Source organism: Liolophura sinensis, chromosome 8 (genome assembly GCF_032854445.1).
Source record: "Liolophura sinensis isolate JHLJ2023 chromosome 8, CUHK_Ljap_v2, whole genome shotgun sequence".
In the NCBI taxonomy this organism is placed as follows: Eukaryota; Metazoa; Mollusca; class Polyplacophora; order Chitonida; family Chitonidae; genus Liolophura; species Liolophura sinensis.
In genome coordinates, this window is record NC_088302.1 from 26,988,199 (window position 1) to 27,001,916 (window position 13,718).

The window sequence follows — 13,718 nt, forward strand, 5'->3', positions numbered from 1 at the left end:
CTTAAACCACTGTAATTTTAGGTCCATATAAATAATCTAAAAATATGTGGTGAAGCAAATATACTGAAAGTTGGTTATTGTCCCATACTCTTTCATAGTAACTTTATTATTAACTTTTTACGCCGTGGTGTTAATTGCTCTGCTTGTCTTAGCGCCGTACTCTCAAATTGGGTGAAAGAAAGGTACGAATGCAATGTAGCAGGTATACTGTACGTTATGTAATTTGTAAATAAGGAGATCATAAGCAGAAAATTTACAAACCTTGAACGTTTTTTGTTTTTCTTCCAAAACTATGATATAGCTGTATTATTCAAGATTGCACATTTCTGTCAACTGCTACTTTTACCTAACTTTATGTCACCGTGCATCTTCTGCAACTTTATTTTGAATAAAATAAATGTAAATGTGGTTTATTCTCTTCATGTATTTCTGTGTTGATGCTGAGATGAAATATAGAACGTTAGCCAGCCTCTCTGGTATTAGCCTAAGCAACTGTTTCGACCACCTGAAGATCCGGGAATAATACGTTAGATTAATTCTTGTCCAGATGTAGTTGTACATCGTGGGCGTAGAACGGTTGATCAATGTGGCGTTCTTGAATCCTTCTACTAGGTTTGTCAGGTACGGGACATGTTGATGTTAATGTTAGTTAAATTAAATTACATTAAATTAAACTAAAATTAAATTAAACGTTGAGGTCTCAAAACTTGGCCTGCCTCAACAGGTACATATCAGAAATTTTTGAAAATAGACGTCAGCGTTTAATTTAATTGAACTATGGTAATGTGTGTTGATTTTCTTCATGCAAAAAGCGGACCTCTGACCGCACGGGTTGTCTCAGACCAAGGCCATTGTTTCACTTATAAAGTGATCCTGGGCTACGCAAATGCTTAAACTGCGAAGTGGCTTCGGAGCATTTTGTAGTATGTTGTGCATAATGTCGAGGATCTGATTCATATTCTTCTGTCATTAATGGCGCGGGGGTGATAAGAGCTAACTCCACGCCATTTACATATATGGTAGTCAGGTGGTGTCGCTGCTGCATCCGAGGCATTCCATGCTCCTCTCTTTAATAGATGGGAGTGTATATATCAATTGCTTTCTTTTGTCGATCTGTAGGTTTACTTAAATTGAAAAATCATAGGTGGAGAATTGAAACTCACATTTTACATTTAGTCTATCTATATGGTCTCGACCTATTTTAAAAATCTGACCTTCATCGTAGCATCAGGCGTTCACGGGCAAATCTGTCATTGAAACTGCGTGTACTGGTTTACCAATTTTTTGTGCTGATGTCACGTTTGCCTAACAATTGGTCTTTTCAATAAATTCCGCCCTAAAATAGTTCACACATCATGTCGACATCCCGACAACATTCCCTCAGGACTACGTATCGAGTTAGTTTAGCATGGACAAATAGTTCTTATCGACTGGAACACCACATAACACTTTCATAGGACTGTAATAATAATAGTTGCTGTTGTGCAAATTCTTGTCTAGTAGAACGGAGATGGAAATACTTTTTGGTCGTATTTCAAGAAGAAATTGTAGTTTGTGTACGCCGTAAGGATTCATCAGTACACTATAACGGAGTAATTCCTGATAATCCGTGATAGTGCTGTGGGTAATTGCGAGCTTTGAGTAGATGACAAGGTGCCATCACTTTCTCCCCCTTATACTGTACATAGATGGACTTCAATCAGGGTAGTGAAGTGCCATTTTGTGTGCTGCTATATCTCCTGTGTTGTGTGATGTGATTTTGGGTAACAATTCTGGCGGTCACGGTTTGCTCCGGGTAGTCTCCCGTCGTATGAGTGAAATATACTTAAGTACAGCATAAAATACTAATCAAATACATAAATAAATATAACAGGCTGGAAGCTCTATCAGAAGACGTCTACAGTTAGTTTGTAACATTTGTCCACTGAACTGTAAACTGTGAGTTACTCCTCCCATCCCGCTTATGCACGGATCTTTTTCTTAATTGTGCTGAAATTTGCATGGTTAAATTGTCTTCATCTTTATTCTATTTACATTTTAAAACTGGAGATTTAATTGGATAGAATTTACTTATTAACGTTAGTTGTTATTTGCAATTGTAAATCCCCATCAAATATACATCAAAAACCTGTCTAAGGTCTTCATGAATAAAATACATATCTTTTTCATCATTTTCAGCTAGATAGAAATTGGCGATTCTCAGATAATGTTTCTATTTATACACAGAGTCGAGCACCAGTAGAAATAAATGTATCCCAACAAAAGGCTACACAGGTAGTTGCGGGATGTAAGTCTTACATATGATATATGTAAAAATAAAAAACAATAGAAGAAACGGCTTAACGAGGTAGTCGGATCAAGGTTTGAAAATTATAACTCCACAGTATGATAGATTTCGTTGAATAAAGTTCATGTGCAAAATTCCAGCTTTCAGAAAATGACCAATATTCGTGTAGTAAGGCTCCAAACTTTCAGTTTTCGGGCCGAATTTTCCAGGCGACAGCGTGTTTGTTTACAAGCGACTAAAGAAGACGAGAAAGGCTACAGGAGAGAAAGTACGAATGAGTCTGCGACAAAGAAAAAGAGGAAATGCTTACAGAACAGAGAGCGGGAGTGAGTGAACGAGGGAGGTATTGAAAGAGAGATGGAAAGATCAGATGCACTTAAAACTGCAACTGTTGAGTAAGCCGCAAAGTTTTTCTTGAGCATCCAAATAAAAAAATTACTCCATTAAGATAAGCAACAATGAGAAATCCTCCGAGTTGGAATATCGTTAGAAGCCAGTTTTCATCACTCTTTACGTCTACGACTACTGACGCACTGTTTCTACACTTTTCTGCACTCAGTTATGTTCACTTATTTGGTGTTTGAATTGTTATGTATGACTATTTAACGTCTTCATGTACTGTTAGTCTGCGGACCTTTGTGTTATATGTTATAAGCATAACAGGCCCTGTTATATATGTACAGTGCGGACCTGGCCGAAAGCACCTTGTTCAATGCTCTGTTTATTTAACTGGATGTTCATTGGCTGTTAATTCTGTGTCTAAGAATAGTTGAATCCACCTGGCACGTATATAAGCCGTGTTTTCTGTGCAGAGGGGAGGTATTTTTGCTGCATCCACTGGGAGCCAGGAGAGTGTGAGACGCTCTCGTATCGAGTCCATTATTTTGATATGAGCTGGTGATGCCAGTTTCATTTGGGAGGACAGTTTTTTATGCCGGCACCGTTTATGTACCACAGTAGTACTGATGTCTGGTTTATGTGAATTTCTGCGGAAGTCACGTTTATTGGTGTTCGGATCTTGATTATGATTATACAGTGTGGACTGTGTAATTTGTTTAACACGCTGACCTCACCTGACCGACAAGGTCGTCAAGGACTCTAAACTGAAGTTTTCAGTTTTGCAAAGGACGTTCGTTCTGCCACAAGGTGACATTACTCTACGTCTCTGAACGGCTCGTTTGTGAGCTTCTGCGGGAGCTGTGACTGATCTGAAGTGGATTATACCTCCATGCCTGTATTTACCCTGTGTTGTGCTCTGCGGGTGTGACGTCATTCAAAGGCTTGACTGTTCCAGTTCTGTGTAACCTGTGTACTGTGTTCGTGTTCGCTAACCTGGCGAAGTACCTGTCTAGGACAATTTGTGACTTGTGTGAATTGTGTGTTTATCCCATGGTCTTTACGTTGGATTTCCTGGAATACATTCCTTGGGATGCAAAGGTGAACTGGAAACTTGTAAAGACCGGTAATACTGATGTGTATGTTGTTGTTGTTGTTGAACTGTCTGTAAAACTGTACGTCTCATTTTATATATAAAGCATTGTTTACATTGTAATATTGAGTCACTGAGTCTGTTTTCTGTTGCCGTTTTCAATACCGTAACAGAATGTTTATCAGTAACTTGTCAAAGATGGGTCATTTATACTGGGCACTGCGCTTTCTCACAAACTGGCCACAATCGTATACATGTAAAAGCGAAAAGGTCATGAGTCTGTCGTTAAACAACAATAAGCCTAGTGAAAAATAAGGAGTTTGCAGCTTGTGATGAAGGAAAAATACTGTGCAAAAGTATAAAACTAACCATCCTTATATGATAATATCAGCGTTTACTATGTCTTGATATAATTCATTTCCATCTCATTTGTATGTGACGCCCGTGATCCCTATTGGGTTCTGGATATGTCTTTAGAAACGTCCACATTTTAAAGTAAATCTTGTCGCATTGTTTCTACAGCTATATTTCGGAAACCAACCAATATCCAGCTCTGGATACTCTGTGCACTTTAGCTCCAATCACGCCAGACACACACGGGAAAATATCCCTTCTTCCAGCTGAGCTGGAAACATGGCCAACCATTCTCAAAACAAAGGGATACCTCACCAGTGGTGAAATGTATCCCAATAGGTTGTATGTTCATCTTGTACAGCTGTACAATGTCTGCCTCTATTCCCCCTGGCTAGCGTATAATAAAATAACTGTGACATGCAGTTCTGATTTTACCTGGCCGCGTTTGTACTTCGCCTTGCACAAGTAGGCATACATGTACATATGCATGGAACAGCTGTCCTTAAATGGCTTGGCAAATGCACATGTTCATTACTTACAGCTGTAAGGTGTGTTTTGGTATTTGTTCACGGCTGTTGTGTGTAATAAAACAGCTGTGACAGCCCTGATTTTGTTTGCTAGCAGTCGACAAAGAATAAAGTCAGTGACCGACGTTACATGGTTGAAGACTGGGCTACATAATTCTAATTGAATGCTATTGAAACCAGCAACAAATGACGATTTTGGCAATAGTAAAACTGGTCGGGTAATTTATATTCAGCTTTTTAGGGGAAGCTCAAAGCATGCTGAACACCCACACCGCATAACATTTTCCTGAGCGTCATAGGCGTACATATACCGTGACCACGGTGTTCCTTCTACCCCTTCTTCAGAAGAATTGATCGTGTGCGATCTTCCCTGTCATGTTGTGATACTGACACCTATGTTCCTACTGTAAATATTTTCCCCTCACCCTCTTGTAAATAAATAAAACGCCACATGTAATTTAATTGAGACTTTGCAAATCACACTGTTTTGACTACTTGACAACCGAAGTAGGGCCACCCCTACCTTACAGCTTCAGCAGCAGCAAGCCGGAAGCCCATGACGAGACGCTCTCGTACCTTGTTAAAAGCTTAAAGGAGAAGAAAATTTAAATATCAATGAAACACCATTGAAAGGAGTATGCTTTACCTCGCAGGTGCACGCCATAAACAATTCTGATATGTACTTCAAGTTCATAAATTATAAATAAAGTCAGCGCCAAAATCCGCAGTGATCCACTAAAAATGTTTCTTAAACATCCGTTTTTTTCATACTGTAGAAGAAGTAAAGACACACTCAGTACATACATGTACATATATGTGCCAATATCGTTTTATTGACATGGGTCCCATACAGTGTTTTTATCTCATCCAATTTAACAACATATTTTACAAAGTGAGCATGGCATCTTTAACTTCATCACAACTCTGTCATAAAAGAACAGTGGTATAGCTCGCCTGATTGACCAGTTCATAAAACTTCATAATGCTCACGTGAGGTACATGTACATTTAAATACTTTTCTCTAAACCCAAATGAAGTTGAATGGTAATGACATACACAAATGTTATTCTCTAATTAGCACTAAAATCTTGCCATAAAATCAACAAGAAAAGCCAAAATTATGACAAAATTACATGCGACTGTTTAATGTATACATAAAGATTGCAGAGTAGTGACGTATGTTTAAGGGCTGTAAATCGATGCATTGGTAAAAAACGTCATGGTGGTAAATAGTCTTTGTATGCAAATCACGAACTGCATTCGGCAAATGTAACCCTGTGAATGCCTGAGAAAATGTTCAGCTATGATATGAAAAAAAAACCTTCTTGTGGTCAGTTTGAGCACAAACTCGCTCGAGTACGTATTATTAGGGTTAGAGGTCATAGTAAAGTGCACATATTTTCCAGCCCCTTCCATTTTGAGATGGGTACGCCACAGAGAAACAAAAGACCACATTTATCTGCATCAATAGTTGCCTAATGAAACTATGAACATGAAATATATCAATACTTGGGTGAAAAGGTAACATCTGAATGCAGTTACCTACCATGCTGACATGGTTGATGTAAAGTCGCAAGCACCACACACATTCTCAACTGTTAGCTATTAAAAAATAACCTGAAAGTGTTTCTTTGAATGCTATTATAGTACCTCTCCTTTCTTTGTACAGGCAAGCTGAAAACAATGACAAATCTGGTAAAATTGTCAGTGGAATCTGGTTATCAAGGCCTTTCTTGTTCTCCTTCCTGTCTGCAGGCCTGTGCACAAAATATGTAGCCCTACATAAAAGTCTTCTTGATTACAACATATAGATAAAACTTGGGAAATTTCGAAAAAAGTAGTCACAGAAACACTGTGTACTGGAAACTGTAGCCCGGTATGGAAGGTTTTTAGATAGAAAACAAAGTGGAGTTCATATAACGTGTAAATTTTCACACTGAAAGTCATTCACAAAGCTACTAAATCAAAACAAATAAAAAAAGTTCAACCTTCCAACAGTAGGCCCTATCTAAAAAAAAATAATCTTCAATCCATGTAGGAGAGCCCAATATACAGGAGTTAAACCTAAAAAAAGTTTAAACTTCCATCTGAAGATGACATTTACATACAATACCGTAGACTAGGGAGATAAGAAAAGCTTAATCTTCAATTCATGTGAGAGAGAGAGCAGCACATAAATAGAAAAAAAAACTTTAACCTTCTATCAGTGTATAAGAGAACATTATACAGGGGATTAAAAAAAAAAACGCAAGCTTAACTGGACACACTAACACTTTTCCCAGTCCCACAATACCTCTCCTTACGTCACATAGGTGAGTTAATAATATTTATAAATTAGTTCCTATCAAAGGGAATATTTATCATGAACACCATTTCTGAACAAGTTTGTCTAAGTGTTGATCCAAGTCACTTTGTCCTCCATTGTTCTTTATGATCTCATCCCATTCCACACCTTCATCTAATCCACATTCGGACTCCGCGTCATCAATACCTACCAGGGAAAAGCACAAAGTTTATTCCTTTATAAAAACAAAATATACTCCAAAATTACGTCAAATTCAATAATAAGGGACGTAACTGCATACATTCATACCGCTAAATATGTGAGCGTTAACAGCACAGTACTGAAAGATACTGTGCATTTTTGGAGCACTTCCGTTATTGAGATAAAAAGATGTAAACAAGGTAATTGAAATTGTTTGATCGTTAGAAATAATGGCTTTCAAGACAAAGAAACTTTACTTAGTTCAATTTTTCTACATACCAAGGCTTTATTTTATTTACCGGTGTTTTATTCTTATACTTAAATTTTGCCAGCAATGCTAACAAAGATCTCGCCTGTAGGAGACATATCAATGCATAACACCAGCTCAATACATACAGTACAGACGTGAATTTGGTAATTTATGTAAATTAATATGCACACAGAGAATCAGTGATGGTACACTTCTCTTGTGTCAATGTGCTTTATATGAATGTAAAACTTCATATCAATACACTCAGTACATTTTAAGATACCACTCCTAACATTTTGTTTAATTTCAAATACACAATACACTAAGTCAGGAATTTGGTAATTTACCTTGTTCAATATGCACACACCGTATCAACGATGGAGTATCCCCCTCGTGTTATTATGCTCTACATGTGTCTGAACCTTAATTTCAATACCTGTAGTATTTTTTTTAAGATACCAACACTAACATTTTGTTTAACATTACTTTCCCTGTTATTGGACGCTGACGCAGGGTACAACATAAGCAAAGTACAGGTGGGCTTAAATTGCTGTAAACTTATGCCAGTCTGGCAAACTACGAGATCTGTAATCCTCACCTGAGATAGCTACTGGCCTATACTTCCATTTCGTCAGCGTACCTGTATTTTCTTAACCAGCCAAAATGACTCGATGTTAATTACACATTAATTAAAATAATGTCTACAGCCTCTGAAGCCATATGCGGTGTTGTAACGAGCACAAATTGCCCCTGTCATTCTTGGTTAATCGTGTCATATATGGGGGTAATGTGCCGTTTAGAGGGCAAAATCTGTAAATAAATTAGTCTTTTCTGATGACTATGCCTTTTTGTGTAATGTCTAACAGTCGTAGGTAAAACAATTCACACCCATTGGTCTCAACTTTGAAAATTTAGTTCGGACAGTCATTTTTTGTGGCACATGTTTACCTTGTCTATACTGGCTACAATGAACCTAACCATGGTAGATGTCTACATTCACGAGTGTCAGGTTTTGGGGTAAAGTTACCAAATGACTAAAAAAACAGTCAATACAAAATCAAAATATTGTCAAAATTAACCTATTCAAGTTGTAAACCATGTATCTGACTTTCCTTTTCATGACATTTGAACTGAAAGGGAATATCACTGGAAAACTTTACAGACTCCCAAAATATCATCAGTGAACAGATCACGAGGATGCCCCAAGAGTCGATTAACTCTAAATTTGGCCCAGAACTTTTGGAGATGTTAATTAGATATTGCTTAAAGGTACTGCATTGTCACAATACTCATGAACGAACAACAATCAAGACAATCAGACATTCCTCAACAGTCAAAGCTTCAACACAAATTGGGCAAAGGTTGTCCCAGTTCCCAAGAAGACAACAAAATACGTATCCCTCATCTACAGTGTACATGTACTTACCAGCAGTAAAAACAAAATCTCTTTTTTCTCTCACAGCAAGATCAGCAGTGATTCGAACTGTGACTGTTTCTTTGGGATAATGCTCTCGGAAATAATCAACATCTGTTTTTCGTCGTGCATCACTGATAATCCACACTGGTTTTTCGGATCCCTTCCCACTTGTGGCCAATCGACAAAAATAACCAGGATCTTGTTTGCGTTTTTCTTCTCCCCAGACAATCATGTCAGCACGATATTTCTCCTTGTACGATGATGCATCCAGTAGTTTTTGAAAGTCCAAGTCACGATCCTACAACAAAATAAATCACATTTCAGTCCATGTGCTGTTCATTAAGCCCACTTTACATCATTGCCACCACCTCAACACTCGACAAGATTGATCCTTGGAAGAGCTATATGTATTTAGCACACTTTCATAAACAAAACTGTTTTAAGTGTTGGCTAGAATCATGTTGCATGATAAACAGAATGCATGCGTATAATGTAGTATTCGAAATGTGTGTATGTACAGTGTGTGTATATGTATTAACAAAATATGAGGCAGAATTTTTGAGATTTCTGACGTGACTTCCTGTCTCATCACAGTGACCCCAGTGACCTTGGCATTGTTAAAGATTCTGTACAAACTTTGCTAGAGGTGGCAGTGATGTAAAGCAAACGTAGAGAGTGGTGCATATGCTGCAAAAATTATACAAAAAAAAATAGTACGGACTATTTCATAGCAAAAGACATTCTAGGAAGTCATGAACAAGACTAAAATCATGCCTTGAAAACAACAGACTTCTGCAACAAGTCATTAGTAATTTTAAAAAATGTCAAAACCAAACTACGTCTATGACAATCCGCAGTTCTATAACTTTTAAAGAAAGGAGGGATTTGCTGGCTATAGCCTGGGGAGGTTTAAAAGCGGAATTTCGAGTTTGATTTCTTTTATCAGCTAAAGCAAAAAAAAAACTATTGTATCACCTGTCAAAAATGTTAGGCAACTATTTTTGATAAAAATTTCCATAACATAATAATCTCGCACAAGTAACATAATAATCTCGCACAAGTTTCACAAAATGCAATTTAGAATAGATAAGCGATGGAGAAAACCTAGGAACTGAATGTTTGTGCGCTTATAAGAAGTTTCTAAAAATAAGAGGTGTAATTTGTGCTTGTCGAACAAGGTACGAACGAATGATTATGGCTTAACGCCACATCGGTGAACTGTTTTGTACACAAATCTAACCAACACTAGATTTTTGTAATGGATTTGATTATAGGTCAGATTAGTTCTGCACAAGGACACCAGTCGTGAGGCTAAACCTAATCCCTGGTGCTCAGCATTAAGGGTATAGTACAAGGACTGGCTGATTCGCATCAGTATGTCAGTATTATGGCTCGGGTCGGGCCAGTTACTTGCCTTCGGTAAAGCAGTACTAGATAAAAGGAATGGTGGAAATCCGTCCTGCTACACGTACAAGCACTCTAAGGACTCCTTCGTCGTCATATGATTGAAGGGGGGGGGGGGGGTATAAATGCCTTTAAAGTACAGTTCTAAAGGCCGAAGCACTTAGTCCGCATTTAAATCCAGTAGCCTGCCGTGATCCAAAGCAATGTGGCCAATTGCACAAAGTAACACTCAAAGTACGCCATTTTTCATGTCAAAACGCCTCATGAGAAAAAGTTCTTCAGTATTAAACTTGCCAAAAGTAGATGGTTTCCTTAAAGGCAAAGAGGACTCCAATGTGAAGTACATGTCACATGAAACACTACTAAGCACTGTCCACAAAAAATAGTTAAATTTTCTTTTTTACAATTGTTTCAACGAAGTAAAATGCAACTGAAACTTTGGATTCTGCAATCTGACTATAATGGAGCCGTTGACGTCAGATCAGGTCTGTGTCACTAAAAGCACACAAACTGGTCAATTTCATCATTCAATATTCATTATACATATAGATCTATTAATGCATTCACCGCATGGACCTTAAAACGAACTATTTCAACCAAAACATATGAAAGTGATATTACTGATATGTTTTGAGGCACTGCAGACTACGGCAGAATCTGTTTTTCTAGATAGCATCTAATGGTCTTTAATCTGATATATATTTGATTTTAGTGTTTTCTGTGCCTTTAAGGTACTGTAACTACAGTACTTGTAATTTGCTCCCACTGTAGCAGTCAACCAGTCTTGTTTCCTGGTTCTTTAAACCAGTGCTGAATGCCAAGTAAGTACCATTTTTACGTCTTTGGTATGACCCAACCTTGGTTTGATCGCAGGGCTCACTACTTCGAAGTGGACACTCAAACAACAAATCCACCGAAGCGGACACTCAAACAATAAGCCCACCAAATCGGACACTCAAACAATAAGCCCACCGAAGGGGTCACTCACATGAATATCACATCACAGATATAGTATAAAGTGAATAATCCTGATGATGTCATCATCGTATCTTAGGTTACACTGTACTAATTTTCATTCACTATGATGATAAATTATAAACGATATCACACCAATCAGTAATGATACATCATGTCATCCCCTGATGTCAATTCAGCAATGATATCAGCTGACTGATAATACCAGGTCTCATGATATCAGGCCACCAATTATTACATGTTCCTAACATAACTAATGGTATCAGGTGATTGACAATATTCCATCACAAAATAATTAATGATATCTTTAATTAGGCTCAATGAATGTACTAATGATGTCAAATCATAGATAAGAGAAGAATAATCAGATCTTACCTTTGCATACTGCTCCTTAAGAGGCCCTGAAAGCCTCAGAATGGCACATCTCTCATCTTTTAGTCTACAATTACAAGCAGATATACGTCTTTATCAGCTTCTAATTTAGTAACCACTCTAATTTCCCAGAATAATGACAAGCAAGAAATAGGCACTTAGTGAATTCCTCTGGAGATGTACATTTTAGTAGCATATCACACTGTCTGGTGTATTGACTGCTTTTATCAGTCATCATGAAGAAAACATTTTCATTTTATCCCTGTCTGATTTATCATCCATACATAACCCCCAATGATTAGTTCTTACCACTCTGCACCTTCGGTATACGCAAATTAAATTCATACTGCATAGCTGCGCTTGCGATTCGGAAGGCTACTTCAAAACCAATCGTTAACAGTGGATATAGTCTAAACTTCGCTCTTTTATATCTGTCATAGCGCACAAATAGTCATGGGTTGCTTCCCTTGGATTCATCCTGTTAAGAAGCATTGTAAAATTTCGGAAAACAGTCGATTACTAACTTTTCCCGCCTGTTCAGTCACTCCTTTAAAATGCTTGGGGTCCTAGAGCATCCGACTGCTAAAGTTCCGAGCTCTTGATTATCCAGAGATAAATATCCATCCATATTTTTAGAGTCTTAGAGTATTAAAAATGACCTAACAGTAAGGGTCAGTGTGCTTCCAGGGTCTACATGGACTCTGGGCCTTTAAATGTGCTCAGATAGACTTTCAAAGTATACCAGTCCCCCAAATTTGTTTTAACCATGACACTTTTATGTGGTCTGTGGTTTTCCTCAGGCATTACTCTAGTTCTTTTGGTACAGATACTACATGTAGCAGTGCTAAAAGCAGACTATTACATTTCTTCCCAGCCTTTTGGAACAGTAAAGATATGAGTATGTTGTTCATTAGATGTACTAACCATGTGAGAAAAAAGAAACTATAAATATTCCTGCAGCAGCTACATGTACATTGGCTAAAAAAAAGCAGGCCAGTTGTCCCAAAACTTTCATTGGGTGTCCCAAAACTTTGACTAGCTGTCCACAATCTATGCAAACAACCACCGTCATTCAACTGTAATGTTTTAGAGTAGCCTCCCAGCCAGTCCGTTTATTTGATGTTTTCCACACAATACTAGTATACTGACATTTATATAAAGGCAGTCTGATCGGTATTGCATAAAAATACAGTATAGCACTTTAAATAGACCGTTCAGTGGTAGAGAAATATTACAGTTTGGTTCCAACATAACGGAAAGAGTTGGAAGAGGGACTTTTGTCCACAATGTTTGCTCCATAGACCTTTAACATGTTTTAGTATATATATATACCAAGGGAAGCTCTCAGGAGGCAAAAAAATATTAGGCCTACCTTACATAAAAGCAAATTAAATTCCTCAAAATGGCTGAGAACGCATCTCTGGCCATCTAAGAGAGAACTATTGCGGCCTAGTGTCTGAAAATATATTTATTTTGTGAATTTGTGTGGTTGTCATGGATCATTTTTGGTTCGGCAAGACTCAAAACAGTTTTGTTGAATATGGGGACCATTCTGTTAACCTCCATTTACGCAAGCTTAGATTTAATGCGCATGTGAAGATGCAGTAAATGTGACTTACTGCCGATCCGACAAATTATCTAGAAGCAGTTATTCCCTGTAACTCTCCCAACACTTCGTGTTAATCGATACAGAGAGATCCTTTCTTTTAGTAACCTCCCCGTAGCCTTTACCTTCCTACCTATAGCATATAAACACACACACCTCTCTGTAGCCCTTAAGTGTAACTCCAGATAAGTGAGACTTCCTACCCGCGACTCGAAGCTGTGATATTCCTACATGTAGGCCGGCCTATCTCTCAAAAAAAAAAAAACATGTCGCGAATTTCAGTGTTACGAAGAATGTTGGAATTTTAAAAAATTCAGAGTTCATCTAGGTGGACGATTAGAACATGGATACCTTTGTAACGTAAGATAAACAGTTCACCTATTTCGCAGGAGATCTGTGATAAAATCTTTTCCCGTCTTCCTTTTTCCGCTGAACACAAAAATCACTTGTGGCTTTTTGGCACCGGTCGAAATACATGAGCTTGTCATCTTGCGCGTCTTGCTTTCGCTACAAGTGTGACATGTGGTGACGATCATAGCCTCGTGCAGCAGAGTTGATCTGGCGTGGGTTGCTACAGCATGTGGTCTGAGCGTGAGCTCCGCATGGGAGGTA

General features: G+C 38.0%; 1 protein-coding gene across 1 annotated transcript; it reads right to left on the minus strand.

Annotated features, from left to right (window-relative positions):
- Positions 1 to 5,406: 5,406 nt before the first annotated feature.
- LOC135472916 (phosphomevalonate kinase-like) lies at positions 5,407 to 13,642 on the minus strand. Its single transcript, XM_064752647.1, has 4 exons — positions 13,485 to 13,642; positions 11,504 to 11,567; positions 8,759 to 9,047; positions 5,407 to 7,088 (listed from the first exon to the last, which is right to left on the minus strand). The coding sequence occupies exons 1-4, from the start codon at positions 13,640 to 13,642 to the stop codon at positions 6,958 to 6,960; spliced, it is 642 nt and encodes a 213-aa protein (XP_064608717.1). The 3' UTR covers positions 5,407 to 6,957.
- Between the last annotated feature and the right edge of the window lie 76 nt (positions 13,643 to 13,718).

Excerpts from the sequence above, each read along its gene's own strand:
- LOC135472916 (XM_064752647.1), bottom strand. The coding sequence starts at position 13,642 with ATGATCGTCACCACATGTCACACTTGTAGCGAAAGCAAGACGCGCAAG. Across the intron at positions 11,568-13,484 it reads ACAGATCTCCTGCGAAATAG|ACTAAAAGATGAGAGATGTG; the intron begins GTGAACTGTTTA and ends TTGTAATTGTAG. Across the intron at positions 7,089-8,758 it reads AGATTTTGTTTTTACTGCTG|GTATTGATGACGCGGAGTCC; the intron begins GTAAGTACATGT and ends TTTCCCTGGTAG.